Here is a 17,177-nt window from a genome sequence, read left to right on the forward strand (position 1 = left end):
AAGCCCAGATGTGCAGGTTTTAAGAATACTGTATGCCTACCACCCAACGGAACTTTGACCCTTAACCCACAGGCTTCTGCACTCTCCACATCTGGGCACATACCTTCAAAGGCATACCTGCTCTTGTGTTATTACATCTAGATGATGGTCTCTTGAAACATGAACTAATCCTCATGGTGTTGTTGTCCCTGAAACCCACCCAAGGCTCACACACATAGCAACTCATATTATTTATATTTTAGACTAAGCCCTATTTTGAACTGAATAGTAGGAACCCCGGGGTAGCTTTTATGTAAATGCATCAACTCAAAAAATCAGGTCAGGAGCCACCACAGTTGTCTTTCCAATCAGACTCAAGGTGAGAAGGAAAACTAAAGAGGATAGAACCTTCCAGAACCAAGCATTAATAGTTTACTTCCTCCAGCAGTCTCCCTCTTGCTGTCCTACAGCACATGCTCACATGTCCCACAGGGTTTATGCTGAGCATGTTATAAGTGAGGCACTGCTTAGCATAGGTTGGAGAGACAGAGGACAGGACCTTGTGATCCTTCATCGTGTGCATCCTATACAATATAGTGCTTTCCGGATATGAAGGGATGGACAGTCTCTCTTGGTCTTGGAATACCAGCTTCCAGTCACACATTTTCAGGTCACTGCGGCTCAGGAACTCACCGTCAGACGTGTGGAGGAGCTTATGACTTTTCAATGTCCCTTTGGATTTGAATTTCTTGCCACACATGTCACAAAGGTGGGTCTTCTCAGTGCTGTGGCGGTTCATATGAGCCTTGAGGTTGCTCTTGCTGCGAGTTGCATATTCACAAAGAGAACATTTGAAGGGCTTCACACCTACAAGGGAGAAATAGATAGATAGATATCTACAGGTGTTTGTGCAGCTGTTTGTGGGGATCCAGATGAATAGTTCACACCATATCAAACATCTATCTGAATAAAGAAGTGTCCTTGGCTACTCCCAACACGTCCCACACTTCCCACGTCTTCCATAATTCTGTCCCTCCCTCCTACTGAAATGATCTTGCACATCACAGCAAGTTGGTCACTTCCGCTCTCCCTACAGTCTGGTAACTCCCTGAAGACAGACACTCTGCTCAACTTACAAAGTGGTCATTAAATCAAACTGAACCGAGTTAAACTAAATAAAATTAGAGGCCCCATCAGTCTTTGCAAAAATCAATGTGATCAGGCATCTGGAGTCAAGTGTCAAAGGATATTCCTATTCATAAAATAAATAGAACCATACTCACACTGAACTATTCCCAAGACACTGTGTCTCCTCCATTTATCTGGCTTTCACCCGCCAAGACCAGTATCAGAACAGCTGTCATGGTTCATTTCAAATCCATTTCTTGACCACTATGGAACTCTGAACTGCTATATCCTCTGCACACCGCATGCCAGGTATGCAGATAAGGTTCCACAACGTGTGGTCAATGTCTATGACTGTGGACAGTACCAGGACTTAGCTATCTTATTTTGTCCATTCTTGTTGGTCTTCACATTTTCCTCTTGAATTTGTCTATTGTTGTTCTTGTCCCAAGTTTTATTTGTGGACTGAGCTGGGAAAAAGAATACTTACAGTGCAATGCAATGATTAACTCCTAAGAATCCCAAATACTTAATGTGAGTAAGTAGGCTTTTTAGACAAATCTTTGATTCCATCATTATATAAAAATTCATAGACAAGCAAAAAAAGGAAAACACCATGACAATCAAACATAAAACAGCACCCTTTAATTTTCTGAATCTTTATCAAAATTCTGAAGATTTTTTAAAAAGTAGATTCTTCCAAATGCTCAATATAGAATATTGTATCTCCCCTGTGAGTGTAAAAGCGTTGGCTGTACATTAAGCCTGGACACACACTGAGCCTTCTTCTGAGGAATTTAGGAAATGTGTTTCGTGGGTAAGTGAACTGACCGTCCTGCATCTCATGCATGCTGAGGAAGACTGGAGCATGCCCTCCCACTGCAGTCCTGTGTCTGCCATACAAGCATTGTCATCCTGAGAAAAGACTTCTGATCCCCAGGATTCTATCACACTGGATTCCCATCAGGGTCAGGCCCTTGGTTCTGTCTCTAGGCACACCCACATGATTCCCATGAGCACCATTCTGAACCAGTGTCCATGCAGTCGGAGGCTTCTGCCTCCTTGTCTGCTGAGAACACTCACAATGAACTCCTTCAGTGCCCTCAGAAAATGACATGTGTATGCATCACAGCACCACTATTACCTCCTCCATCCTCGCTGCAACACAGGAAGCATCTCTTTCTCCTACATGTAGATGCATCTCCCACCACTGTCACCTCCTCCATCCGTGCCTCCACACAGGAAGTACCACTTTCTCCTATATGTGTATACATCTCCCTATCACTGTCACTTCCTCCATCCCTGCCTCCACACAGTAAGTACCAATTTCTCCCATAGGTGTAGGCATCTCCCCACCATCTCTGCCTCCACACAGGAAGCATCACTTTCTGCCAGTGCAAGTCAGTGGAGATGTGAAGAACAGAGCGTCAGAATCATGCAATGTGGATCAAAATCCCACACCCATCACTTGCTGGCTGTGTGGCATGAATAATTCATAACTTTCTGAGCACCGTGTTCCTCACTAGTAAAATAATACCTGGCTCTCTGGTCCCTGAACACACCGACCAGGGCATCATGGGCAAAGCACTAAGCATACTGCCTGGGGCCCACAGTGCTCAATAAATGCTGGTGAGCAAGAAAGCACCATGCAGCCTCAGCACCGGGCCTCTGTTCCATGCCTTCGCTCTTAGTCAAACTGGGAGTCTCTCTCTTCCTACCAGCTCCTCCCTTGGAGCCTGCAACTGATAGTACATTATGAGACTATTTTCTCATTCCTCTTCCCTTCACCTTATGGTCCTGCCTATAGCACTCAGGCTCCTGACCACAGGAGGGAACTAATACGCAGGATTGGCAGGGCACTCAGGCTACTTACACCTTTCTCATGCCCAGGAGGGCAACATCCTCCTCTAGGGGCAAAGAATAAGGTTGATGACAGGAGACTCTTGACTTGCAACTTGCCATACTCTCAGTAAATGGCTAACACTTCCATACCTGTTCAAGCACCACTGAGTATGGCCCCCAAGCTTCTCTGGGTGACCTCATTTCCACTCAAACCTTCCACCTTCCAATCCTCTCTCTACAAGATAAACAGTGATGCTCCGCACTGCCAAAATTGCAAGATTCCCGCTGCCCTCTTTACTTGCACTCATTTATAGTTCCATTATTCTTCAATGCCAGCTACATACAGTGAATGACAGTGGGCACTGGAGCTGCATAGAGTAACTGGTGGGGTTTCCTATTCTCAAGACACTGGTTTCCCAGTAAGCAAAGTATTTCACCACGGTTATAACCAGAGCTAGGAAGAGGGGAACATCTCTATACACCACGAATGCAACTAGAGTCATGGTTTTACTCTCTAATCTTCTCCATTGGCTGGCAGACACCCTTCTATGTGCTGAAAAAAAAAATCCTAACTACAGGACAAGTGATGACAAACTTCCTCCTGACATAGTCCCAAAATAAAGCACACAGCACAAAATTAAATAGAAGTTCCAAATGGAAAGACGACTCACCCTCATGAGCCCAGATGTGCCGCTGAAGGTCTGAGCCATTCTTCATGAAATAGAAATCACAGTATGGACACTTCATGGCTCGCTTTCCAATTAGCCCTTTGAGCTGGACCCTTCTCCCAAGAACCTCAGAAATGGTGTTCATGGAGACCTCTGACAAAAAGGCAGGGAAACAATCAGAGAGGTCAAGGTTTTGATCAAGACACTCGGTCTTCAGGTTAGAGGTAAATAAACTTCAATGGCACCTGCATATGTAAGAAACGTCCAGGAAGTGCCCCATTGGTATCACAAAACAGCATGCTTACTGCAAAAGCTAAACTTGAATCTGACCAAGTTGCAGATCTAAGTACCTGTTAGAGTACAATGTGAATAACGGAGAAACACCACAGCACCATTAGCAGACTAATGTGGAGCATGGGCTTTCTACAGGAAGTCACTCAGTTTCTCCCAGATAGGAGACTGGGGGTTCTACAGAATACAGGGAATGTAAGAGACGCAATCACTAAAACACTGCAGCTCAATTCAAACAAACTGTACAGAAAAATCTTAAATCAACTGGTGACATTTTAAGTGGCCACACACAATACCCTAAGGTGCAGTAAGAATCACTGATAGCATTGTTTTTTATAGGCCACAAAGGTCAAGCTAAGTAAAACCATTGTTAATTAGAGATAATCCATACGGCTTTCACAGGAAAACAGAATGGGATAAACTGTGGAATACTCTAGAAAGAAAGAGTTCAGGAGTGGATATATGTAAACAGCTCGGGAAATGTAGAAGCATATGGAAGCTGAGGATATATAGGGCTCCTTGTATGGTTCCGTATTTATAAACAAAGGTCAGTGCTTTTAAATGCTGTTTTCAGCTCACACGGGACCACTGATCACCTAGGACACAGATTAACAGTAGAAGAATGGAATGACACAACCCACACCTTCCCATGACAAAGGTTCCAAGTTCTGTGTGTCCCCAGACAATCAGTTCTCTTCTATTAAGGGCGGGTACAAATGTTTAAACAAGAAGAGGCAGGGATGAAGAAGGTGAATTTTGCTGCTTTTTACTTATGTAATACAGAGCACCCAGGTCTGCTCTCTCTGCTCTACTTAATAAGACAATGGAGTCTGATGTTAAGGTAAGGTCCACCTCAAAGATCCCATGGCAGTAAAAATGACAGTGTCGGTAGTAGAAGTGCTCAGCATGCAACCCTATAGGGCGAAGCAAGGCAGATACAAGGCTTCCCTAAGGGAGGACCATTGTAAATACCGACTTCACTCACATCCTCCCTCTTCATTCCTAGCTGGTACAGCCTACATACAGTATTATGTTTTAAAATATATAAACGTAAGTGTTTAAAAATTAATCTTCATTTCTAAAATTCATAATCTTACCAGGATGATTGGTCTTGATATGTGTCTTTATCAATCGGTCTTCTGAAAAAGATTTTTCACACACAGGACAAGAATAACTCCTTTTGTCCTTAATAGAAAAAGAAAAAAAAAGACAATTAACTATCTTAAGTGTAGGTTCTGTAGAAAGACAACTACTACCCTTACCATCATCATCATCATGACTGCCAACTCACACCATTACCACTACCATTAAACACCATCACCACTACTACCACCGTCATCACCACTATCACCATCAGTAACACTGTTAGCTCCACTATCAATGTTGTCACCATTCCCATCAACATCACTATCACATCCATCGTCAATACAGGTTGATGACTATAACAAGCAGCAGCAAAAGCCTCGTCACAACCAGACATACAATGTATCCTTCTGAAGCAACTACTAGACATCCATCCAGTTCTACACAGCCTTGGAAGATGCAGACAGTAGAGCTCTAGGAAGGTAGAAAGGGCAGGCAAGAGGCTCTATCACACATTCCAGGGATACTCAATAATCCAACAATATATGATGTCCGCAGCACTCAAAACACTGCTTACACTATGTTGTCACATAGTGTAAATACCGACTTCATTCACATCCTCCCTCTTCATTCCTAGCTGGTACAGCCTACATACAGTATTATGTTTTAATATATATAAACATAAGTATTGATTGAAATCCACATGCAACTGTAAAAAAAAAGTCATTCATGTTTACATTATACATTAAGAAATGGAGGGCCAGGGAGATAAACACAAAATCAAGTGTGTGGAGGGATGAACTCATAATGCCCTACTCCTATAGGGTAATTATTTGAAGTTGATAGTTTCTAAAGGGAGAGATAATCCTTTCTTTCAGGATGCAGCCTCTGGTAGGCTGACCATGCCCTATTGGAAGAACCCACACACAGGAATATATGACCAGGACAAATTGGAGTTGATAGTTATTAAAAAAGAAAGAGAACATGAAGGTGGGGGGAGGCAAATCTGAGAGAGAAGATTCTGGAGTGAAATATATATATATATATATATAATCTTTCTACAATGAAACACACACACACAAGACCCTGCCATGAGCTTTCTGGACAGCCAATGACACTGACTTCCCCAAGACAACATGGGCTTGGGGTATCTCAATGTGCTTCAATTACTCCCTTCCCCTCTCCTTGACGCTGGGCTCACAGTGCCATTTTAGAGAGATTCTTGAGGCTCCTCTGGCATCCTGGTGGCGCCCTCCTACCTCTGCCCCAGCCGCCCTTGTCATCAGAGCTGATGGAGGCATTCAGAAGAGCTTTGAAGGAGTTTACACTGATCTCCCCTGAGTCCTTGCTGTTTGATTTTTCTTCTTTTAATCCCTGATAGTCTGAAAGCAATTTATCTTAGAGCTTATCAAGGGCCTCGTTTCTTGATGTCTTTGAAGATTGTAAGGACACAGACAGTGGGAGAGGGGGCTGGGAGAAGGGTAGACTCTTAGGATTCATTTACTTCTTTTTCAAAAATCCCCGTGTCTTGCTTCAGATGAAACCCAAGCACCAAACACACTCAGCAAACTTAAAAAGAACTAAGGCTAAAAGAGCCCCTGGCAAAGGCAGGGAACACAAGAAAGCTAGCCATAGGGTGGCTAAGAGCCTAGCCTTTGGAGTCTATTTGCACCAACACAAGTGCCTTCAAAGCCATTTGTGCCCAGAAAGTAGTGGGCATCAGCATCAGCATGAGACTGCAGTCACTGCAGCCACGGCAGGAGGTACAGAAAGAGCCTTTGTCTGAGGCTGGGAGCCTAGTTTATCTCTCAGGTGACCCCATCTGGCCTGTGCCTCACTGGCCAGTATACTGGCCTCCAAAGAACTGGAGTCCTGAGACCCACACTGGCTGGAGAACACCAAATTGAATCCCCCCACAGAGTGTATAAATACGACACATACGTGCATCCCCTATAAAACACTGACATCAGGTCCCAAAAGAAAGCTGGCACTCACTCTGAACAATTGCTCAGGAAAGGTCACACTCACAGTGTCTGTTATGTCCCAGAAGTTGTGCTGGGGACAAAGGCAGCAGATGCTTGGGTTCTTACAAGTTATCTGAAGATGTGCCACACAGCAGGCCCACCCATCAACATGGTGGTTGCAGACGCCAAAGCAAGTACTAGCACGGCAACACTTGTGTTATGACAGATTCGAATACAATACCAGAATGTGCTGTATTGAAGGTTGCAGAGAGAGGGCTCTCCTACTGCTAAAGGCAGTTCTGGCTCCCCGGGCCACGAGGAACCTGTTCTCCACACAGGAAGCTCTGGAAGCCTGAAGGCTGCTGCACAGGGGGAACAACACCCAAACAGGGGTAACCTAGAATCAATCGTGTTTTGTGATCACATGTGACCATACTCTTAAAGCCCTTAGGAAGGAGAAACACTTTCCAGTCACCTACATTCTCCTCTTCACATGAATACACACTGATGAGGTATACCCATCTGTTTCTGAAAACATGGAAAGTAGCCTCCTTTACTTTCTCTGTGCTTTTAGGCAACTTACTATTTTAGTTTATTAAAAAAAAAAAATACATGTTATTCAGCAAGCATCAAACAAAAGAGATTTGTGTGCTTCTCAAAGGTCAACACCAAGTATTCTAAACACTGAACAAGAAGCCAGCAGACACTGGATGAATTTGCCACCACTCTCACCGCTAGTATCCTTATCCTCCAGATAAAGGGACGAGGAGGAGGGCATGGAGGTGAAGAGCAGCTAGAGCATCTTCCATGGTGGCCCTGCATGCACGAGACCATGCTTAGTCCTTACCAACATAACCACAGCATGTTCCCAGGGCAATCCTGGCGGTGGACACTAGTGAGCTCATTTCCAGGATATGAACCTAGAGAGGTTGAAGGATAAGGCTATGCCCCTTCAAAATCTTAAAACGAACACTCTCAGCCTTGGGCTGCAGCTTGTGTGGGCACCTCTGAGGTCTCCTGAGAGAAATACAAGACAGAAGCAGGGGGCCCTTCTTTGAGTAACAGATTCCCAGAGCCCGCTTCCAGTTAGGATGACAGAGGGAGGCATGGCTCTCATTCCCAACAAATGCTACTGTGACACTGGGGTTCAGAGAAGTCACCAACTAAAGCACTTAGGTCATCAGTTTAACTCTTATTGATTAGGAGCCCAGGAATCCAGCCACCTAACCACAGCCCCCAGCAATACAAATACACTCTGGCATCTCAACACTTAATGCTGAAACAAAAAACAGAAAGTAATACTTGCCCTCTGTGGGGGTGAACACTACAGACAGGCTCTGATGTGATCTACTTAATCTCACGTTTTAAGGAGCCAGGCATGACTCATGAAACGTTTGCACAATCCTCTAATGAGTCACGGTCTATGGATGCTGCCATTCACTGACCTAATTTAATCCCCGTAACCACGAGGGATGAGGGAACCACTTTATCTCCAATGTACAAGTGAGCTAACTGAGGCTCAAAGAGCCTAAGCAATTTGCCCAGAATCACAAAGTCTGACTTGGGACTGCAAATGAGCACACCAGAACCCAAAGCTCCCTTGCATTTGACTAAAATCATGTTTTCCCTTCATGAAGTTTTAATAATTTTAAAGTTGCTTTTGGTAGTGTTTTCTTACAGCAATAGGCAGGGAACCAAGGCATACATCGCTTTACACAAAGATTCTGAACATCCTCAGAACGCCCGATGAAGGAAGTTCTTGACCCCATTCCCATGGAGGGACGACTGCATTCCTTCCCCACACGTCTATGCCATGGACTTAGTAATGAGAAGGAAGAAGTGGTGGAAAGAAAGCACACTGGCCATCACTCTTAGATATAGTTATTTGCCAGATTACCTCCGCATCCTAATACAACCAGACTATGTCAGGATCTGTAGGCTCATTCGGAGATGGAGGATGATACTTTAACGTTTGCTCTGCACAAGAACCTGCATTCAAAGCAGGGATGCTGAAACAAAAGTGAAACCTCAGCCAACATATCCATAACCTCTTCAAGTGCAAAGGTAAAGAAGCCAAGCCCCAGGACAGACAAGGACTCACTCTGGTTCCCATGGTTTCCTAGTAAGAACAGTATCACCCCTGTCCCAGACAGATGCTGATATGATTGAGGTCCTCAGCTAGACAATAGTAACATGACAAGATCTTTTACACCACAAGCAAGTTTGCACAATCTCCCTGGAACTCAGCAGCAGCTAGAGAAAGTAGCCCACTGTACTCTCTGAAAGACATGAAGTCAGAATGAGGCAGAGTGCTGGGCTCTGTCCTCAGCTCCACATCCCCAGTGGTACCTCTTCTTGGCTGTGTTGATAGGAATAAGCTAACAATAGTGAAGACAAGTGGCTGGAGAGGATGACTCACCAAACATGCACAGGAGGTTTGGCGATGGGGGGATATAGGCAGCTTCTCCTTAGATGGTTTAAAATTTTGATAACTTTTTAAAGGAAAGATGAACATTTAAACTCTAAAAGCTAACAAGCTTTACTGAAGTGATTTCACCAAGAATTAGCTCAAATCCTAAGAATATAAGACAGCAAGACAGCATAGCTGAGCTACATCCTGATGCAATCACCACTAAAAACGCACTTCAAATGCTCATCAAGGAGAGTGAGCCAAACTTCAAACAAGGGAGTATTGCCCAACTCTAAAGAGGAGCCAAGCATGAAGCCTGCTATCAGATAGATGGGGGAAAAAGATACTAGTCACAAAAGGCTTTATTTATAGCACACACATTTTATGTTCCTTTTATATAAAATGTTCGGGAGAGGCAAAACTATGGACATACAAAATGCTCAGGGACAGGGAAGCAAGTGATGACAGCAAACAGGAGTGCCTCCCTATGGGATAACAGGAATGTTCTAAAGTTGCCAGCAGCTGCATAAGTCTGTGTGTATACTAAATTCTACTGCACTTCACATTTTAAAAGAACAAATTATACCCTATGCACATGACGAATAAATAGAGAGCTTAAAAAACAACCACCTTCCTTGCAGATGGGGAATATTTTAAAGCTAACACCTTCATTATCAGATCAACAGCATCTACGTGAAGAGAAGACAACTTGTCCCTGTGTGGTATCTTCAGCTGCATGACAGAAATAAGTTACAAGAAGCTCAAATGACAAATGTCATCGAGATTCAAAAGCTGGGAGTTTTCACAGAAGTGCTCCTCACTGCAATGGCAACACAGTCCTTCACTTCAGGAATAAGTGTTCAGCGGATCAACCTCCTGGCATGAACTCAAAGTCTTGCCAGCAGCTTTTGCCCAAGGTTCAGCAGACCACTCCCTTCACCCTCTTTCTTGGTCCAAATATCTTCAACCTCAGAATCATCCTCTGCATCCCCTCGGGGTGACTGGGGAGGAAGGCAGTTTGTTGAGCTGCTAGCCTTTTCCTCCCATTCTTCATCTATTCGTCCCACACAAAGCAGAACACACCTTGCAGGTAACAGCCATCTTACTTGTGAGTACTGATGAGAAGCAGGACAGTACCCCTCATGAGGTTAACTGAGCCACATTCCCTGTATCAGAATATTGTACTTCTTTAGCAGCAATGTGCAGATATTAACTCATGCAGCTTGAGCAAATGGCTGCCACTTAGCAACACAGGAATATCTACCACATAGTCTCTGCCTACCTGGGCCAAAGTTCACTCCTGCTACATCCCTTCAGAAGATGTACAAGTGTCCAGGAATCACCAAGAAAAGCATATCTAAGACTAATGACCTGCCACCACCAAATGAATAGCATGGGACAGTGATAAGACCATGGAATGAATTCTGTCATCCTTCATTCATGGCATAACCATAGACCAAGTCATTGTATGAAAGAGACAGAGACACCAACCAGAATTTGTGCAGTAGAGGAAATGATTCCTAGTTCCCAGAGCTGGCATGGGAATTAAGTAAAAACCCAAGAAGGAGCTACAAGATCAAGCCAGCATCTTTCTGCCCCAAGATGGACCTCCTTGGAGTAACCTACACTTGGTTAAAGGTGAGATCAGTGCTCTAAAGAAAATCTCAACCATATTCATGACCACAAAAGCAGAAAAGTGAAATGCCAGTGCTGTGTGCACATTCCCTCAGGAAGGGTGATCAAATGCTTACCCACTCCTTACAGAGCTCCAATGGCAAACCAAAGTGTGCTTCTATCAAAGGCTAATCTGGGGAACCAATGAATTTGAGCTTATTTATAGAACAAAGATGAGAAATTACTTACTAGAGTCTGGGTGACCCCAAGGGAGCCACACAATGAAAAGTCTCACCTGGAACTAATGACAACTAGTTAAGTAGATGGAGTTCCAAAAATCCAGTAACAGTCCCACAATCTACACACTCTAGCATCCCCAGAAATTCCAAAGTCACATGCAGTTAGGGTAGAATTATACACAGTAACCTCTGGGGTAAAGAAAGAGTGAGTGAGATCAGGTAAGAGTCCAATGCCCCTCTCCATGCCCCTCTTTCTATGAGAGAGCATCAACAGTCAACAGCACTCATCTTCGAGGTCCACCGAGGTTAGTACTGCTGCTCTGAGGAAAGTCTTGACTGTTTTGCTCAGAGGTCGGCATCTACAACAGCCTTTTATATGTAAGAAGTGAAGTACACAGTCAATACCAAGGACATATTCCTGATGCTCCCCAATAACCCTAACACTTAGGAACTGAGAATCAGCATTTGAGGAAGAAGATAACCAGGCTAGACTAACATTCCAACAACATTCACAAGTAACAGACAAATTCTGAATGTGGAACAAGAGGCAGCCTAGGCTGCACAGTCCATGTTTCAGTGAGCACTGCTTTAGTTCCTGTCACACATTTCAACTGGATTTGAAAACTCAGTCCAGAGCAGCTAGCTTCAAAACAGTAAGATCAGTGACATTGACATCAGTCCACACCAGGCACTGCTCTGGACACTTAATGTACTCCTTCACCTCACCTTCACCTGCATCAGTAAACTAAGGCATGGAGTAGTTCCGTTACTCGTGTCAAACACAAGGTAAACAGGAGAGCAAGGGTTCAATCCACGCTTGTTTTCCTAGTCTCCAGCACTACACTCTAAAGCTACTCTTCACAAGAGCCTATTCTAGCACTGGACTCCCTCCCTCAGCCTCTGTGTCACTCTGACACTAACGACAGAAAGATTGACAAACCATGTGCCCAGGACCCTACTGGAAAAAAACAGAGGAAAGGAGGGAGTGAGGGAGGAAGGGAAGGAGAGAGGAAATGAGGGAGGGAGGAAAGAAGGAAGGAGGGAAGGAGAGATGAGATGGGGAAGAAGGGAAGAGCAAGATCAAGAACCAAAGTAAGCCTGTGACATGAGTAAGAGAGAATGAGGAGGGAACAAGAAAGTATGACAGGAAGCCAGTATACAATAGGAAGTGCAGCTAGCACTCACACACTTATGTGCAACTATTTATCAGCACAGTCTTGGACCATTCTATTTTAACATTGCAGTAACAACAGAATATACAAAATATGCACAGATGTGTGTGCATGTGCAGGTATGTCTAAGTACACACATGTGCAGACACGCTTTTATGTACCACTGTACATGGGTGTGTGTATGAGTATGTACATAATGGACTTTGGTGGTTTGAATGAGAATGATCCCCATAAGCTCATAGATTTGACTGCTTGGACACCAATGAGTGACACTATTTGAAAGGATTAGGAGATATGGCCTTGTGGAGGAAGTGTGTCACTGGGGGTGGACTATGAGGTTTTAAAAGTCCATGCCAAGACCAGAATCTCTCTCTGCTTACAGATCAGAATGTAGTTCTCAGCTGCTGCTCCAGGGTCTGCCTGTACACCTTCATGCTTCCTGCCATGATGATAATGGACTAAGCCACTGAAACTGTAATCAACCCCTCAATTAAATGCTTTCTCTTCTAAGAGTTGTCTTGGTTCTGGTGTTCTTCATAGCAATAGAAGAGTGACCAAGACAAACTTTTTAAGAGTATATTTTATATAAAGTGAATTTTCTGAGGCCACAAAGCCTGTGGGAGTAGGGGAAATGGTGTTGGAGTCTATTCCAACATGCTCTGATTTCACACCTCTGAAAAACCCCTGACTGCACCTTAATGACAAACCACCTGTTAAGAAGAGCAAATCATCCAATTTCTGAAGTCTCCTTTTGTGCTGTCTTTAGCATAAATAGAGCCACACGGGCCTCAGGTGTGGCTTCTTGTTTATGTTAAGAAGTTTTAAACCATTCTCAGGGAGTGTCAGTCTCTTCCCATCAGACTAGACCTTGCAGAAACAAACTCTCACTCATTGCATCATTGTGTGATCGACCATCACAGAACCAGACATGCTCACTGTGCACATTAATGGTACCTTGGATTAATATGTCACTTCTCAAGTCAAAATGGTTCCTAGATGCTGTTGATGTTGACAATAAATGTACCACTAACGTGGCAACAGTGGCCATTAACATTCACTACACTCACACTGCCTACCAAACACTGCTCTTGGTACAGTTACCTAATCCTATCCAATCATCCAACATAATGCCCCAACAACACTTAGAGGCAGCTATTATTATTCCTGTTATTAATAATTCTTTAAAATACCATTTATGAAACCTTTGCTTCATTTCCATTCTGCAGATCTTCTGTAAACTTTCTCAAATGCTAAAAAATTTGCAGAGGATGCAATTTGTTCAGTGTGATCAGAGACTCACTATGAAAGGAGCTGGACGGAGGCTGAAAGCTCTGTGAGGCATCAGGAGGCAGGAGAAGGACCCCTCTGGGTCCGGAGGGATCAGGATGTTCACACGCCTGTGGCAGTGACACCTCTATATGCATAAATGTGAGAGAGCACTGGGCACCCAGGGGGAGGTGGGGGCTGCCGCTTTGGCTTGCTACTTACCAGCTCTGTGTGAACTTTAAGATGGGCCTGTAGCTTATATTTATCTGGAGTCGAGTAGTCACAGCCGTCAGTGGGACACTTCAGCAAGATGTTACTGTGTTTCTGAATTACATGGCGTTTAAGGCAGTTTTTGGTGATGGAAGAATAGTGACACTGGGAGCAATAATACAGATGTTCCCGGGTGTGGGTGCGGACATGCATGTCAAAATGCACTTGGTACCAAAAAAGTTTGCCTAAAAAAATATTTTCACATGAGAACAAGGAAGTTTCTTTTATACTGAATTTGAATTTTTTTTTAAAAAATTATCATCATTTTTTAACTTCCATATTTATCGCCTTTATCTGGTATGCCCTTCACATTTTCCACCACACTTCTGTCAGGAAATTACTTTTCAAAAAGGGCAGTTTTTAAGTATTAAGGTACCACCATCTTTCACATGGTGGTAGGGCTAGGAAAAGAGAAAGGAAATGTTTATTGAGAGCGAATTATGTCAAACATCACCCTGCAAATGCACAAATCCAAGAGCCTCCAAGTTCTCCTGACGTTCTGGGCTATAAAACAGGCTCTAGGCTACCCACTTCCTGGACTGCCTGCTGTCTGGGAGCTTCCAGAGGCAAGCTTTCACCACTAGCTAGAAGGGAGCTGCTTGGGCTTCCCTACACAGAGATGCAGCCAGCCTCCTACCCTCTCTACCCAGTTGACAGAGTCACAACTGAAAACCAGAAGAGTGACTCTTCTTGGTCAGAAGATTGCAGAAGTTGTGAGCAGCCCTCAGCATGACCCCCAAACACGGTCAGCTATGCATCCTCCCAGCTGACTCTGGCAAGGCTCCAGCTATGACGCGTGGCATGGGCTCACTATTCCTATCTATCATGGAGGAGGGTGGCTCATTTAGGAGGTGTTCTTTGCAAACAGACATGAGCTCAAATGGAACCCAAGGTGATGTCAGCATGATAGGAATGGACAGGTCTGCTGGGAAGGAAAGCTCCGCTCAGAGGCACATCTGACCAGCACAGCCTGTCCTTACCACAGTATTCGCACTCCAGGTCTCCATAAACCTTCCGGATTCTCTCGCATAGACTGGTGTTCATCTGCTTCTTCTGGAGACTGTCTAAGACCTTCATGAATGCCGTGCTGCCGGGATGATGCTCAGTGGAAGGTTTGCAAGACTCAGGCTGGCACATTCCAAGGTCCCCTCCATCAGCCACCGTAGGGAGGAGGTCTGAGGACTCCACTGGGTTTGACCTGAGACACTTGTTAGAGTCAGGTTCACTGGCTGGCAGAGTGACCGCATTCTGTCCTCCACCTGGAGGGCTCTGCTCGCTCTGAGCCTCTGGGTCTGGTTCAGCACTTTTGGCCTTGGTCAGCAGCAGTATGACATCTTCACCCTGAGTGGGGGCTGAGCCTCCATGCTGTGTGTCCAGGGTTGTCTCAGCAGCAGCAGGAGCCTCAGCAGAGGAGGTATCATTTTTCAGTAAGAAATCATCTGAAACCATTCCTAGAGGGTTGAGGTCAGATGAGACCTCAGTGGTTCCTACTTTGCAGGGGGGAAGGGAAGCACTTTCAGTCTTAGGGGTGTCCAAGGGCACAACTGGGGCAGTTGTTTCTCCAGGGGCCTCCAGTTCCCTGGGCCCTACCTCAGGCTGAGCTTCCCCAGGACAAGCCTCGTCCTTGTGCGCATCTACTTCTGGGCACACAAATTCCTCAGCTGCCAGCTGTAGCTGGTCCCCCAAGGCTTCTTGCTGGATGTCCCCACCAGGCTCCAGGAGGCAAAAGCTCTGGTTGATGGAGCTGGTAAAGACCAACGTCTCCTGGGCTGTCCCATGCACCTCTCGGATATGGGAGCGCAGCCTGATGGAGCTGACAAACTTCTTGAGACATACAGCACAGACATAAACAAAGGGGTGCTTTCTGACATGCAGTTCCAAGGCCTGGTACTTAGTGGCCCCATGGCCACAGAGCTCACAAGCAAAGGGCCACTTGTCGCCATGGACCAACATGTGGCGGTCCCGGTCTAGCTCATTCTTGAACTTGCGCTCACAGATGTGGCAGTCATAGAGCAGCTGCCGCTTGCCCTCCCTCGTCATCAGGCGGAGCTCATCCAAGGCCTCCTTGACCTTCTTGTCCTGAGGGTCATGCATGTCCCGGATGTGCTTGATGAGGTTCTTGACGTCCGAGTACTTTTTCTTGCAAAAGCGGCAGTGTTGTTTGATCTTCTTGTGTACCCGCTCAATATGCACCTTGAGGTGGCCCTTGCTGAGGCAGGTGAAGGAGCAGTAGTCACAGGAGAACTTCTCTCCGGTGTGCTTGCGCAGGTGCACGTTGAGGTTGGCCTTGATGGCGCTGGCATAGCTGCACTGGGAGCACTTGTATGGCTTCTCATTTGTGTGGATCCTCAGATGGGCCTGCAGTGAGTGCTTGAACTTGAAGACTTTGTTGCAGTATTCACAGGTGAAGATCTTCAGCTGAGTGGGACCTAACCTAGAGATGGACGATAGCACCATTAACTTCTGGAGACCTTGAACTGTTCCAGTGAACCACCTACCAAAGGCTGTGCAGTCGGCTACAGGGGAGTGGGAAAATAAACAGCTATTTATTCAACAAATAAGACTTGGAGGAAAAGCAGGATAGACACAGACAATGATGAAAGAAGGTGCTGGTCTTTGGGGAGCACAAGCCCTAGCGGGAGAGAAGGGAGCCCCGCAATGTCCCACAACAACATGGTACTCATTGAAAGAAGTGTGTGAAGAGGAGGAAAAAAGACACCTCTAACTGAACAAAGGCTGCTGGGGAACACCTGCCATGGTAACAGCTGGGTCAAAGCTTAACGAAAAGGAACGCAGTGACAAGAGAAGGAAACAGGGGTGTGATTCACACACGAAGATCACCAGGCATGTGCCAAGACTGTGTTCATTCTGGGCTACCTGAACAGAAGCAAACTCAGTTTCCACGAGATTAGATCTGGTGAGCTTATTCAGAAACTTTGATAATTCGCACTTGCCTACTCATCCCATTCACTTCAGGGTGGCTCTATTCCTCTTTGCCAGCTTGCGATGGAAGGGCGCACCTGAGAGAAAGACCAAACCGTGGTCTTTATCCACGTTCCCACTTCTCCCCAGAATGGAGAACACAGATTGGTAATGAGTTTGGAAGAAGACCTATAGTTTGCTAGATGGCAGGGGTGTGCCTGCCTGTGGTGAGCAATAGCTAGAGAGGCTTCTTCGAGCCCAGGCGGTGGTGATCGAGGTCTCAGGTAGGAGGGGGTGGCTTCTGGGCAAGCTCACAGCTGATATGAACTACA

At 45.3% G+C, this 17,177-nt stretch overlaps 1 protein-coding gene across 3 annotated transcripts in view; it reads right to left on the bottom strand.

The window, feature by feature from the left end:
* Window positions 1-17,177, bottom strand: part of Zfat (zinc finger and AT-hook domain containing) — a 170,288-nt gene that overhangs the window by 79,564 nt on the left and 73,547 nt on the right. For all 3 annotated transcript variants that reach the window (XM_057792636.1, XM_057792634.1, XM_057792635.1), the window contains exons 6-10: window positions 14,904-16,357; window positions 13,876-14,108; window positions 5,003-5,090; window positions 3,618-3,767; window positions 673-846 (exon numbers count right to left, since the gene is read on the bottom strand). In XM_057792636.1, the coding sequence (XP_057648619.1) occupies window positions 673-846; window positions 3,618-3,767; window positions 5,003-5,090; window positions 13,876-14,108; window positions 14,904-16,357 (2,099 nt within the window). The remainder of the gene's footprint in view (window positions 1-672; window positions 847-3,617; window positions 3,768-5,002; window positions 5,091-13,875; window positions 14,109-14,903; window positions 16,358-17,177) is intronic.

Source organism: Chionomys nivalis, chromosome 17 (assembly GCF_950005125.1).
Source record: "Chionomys nivalis chromosome 17, mChiNiv1.1, whole genome shotgun sequence".
NCBI classification, from domain to species: Eukaryota; Metazoa; Chordata; class Mammalia; order Rodentia; family Cricetidae; genus Chionomys; species Chionomys nivalis.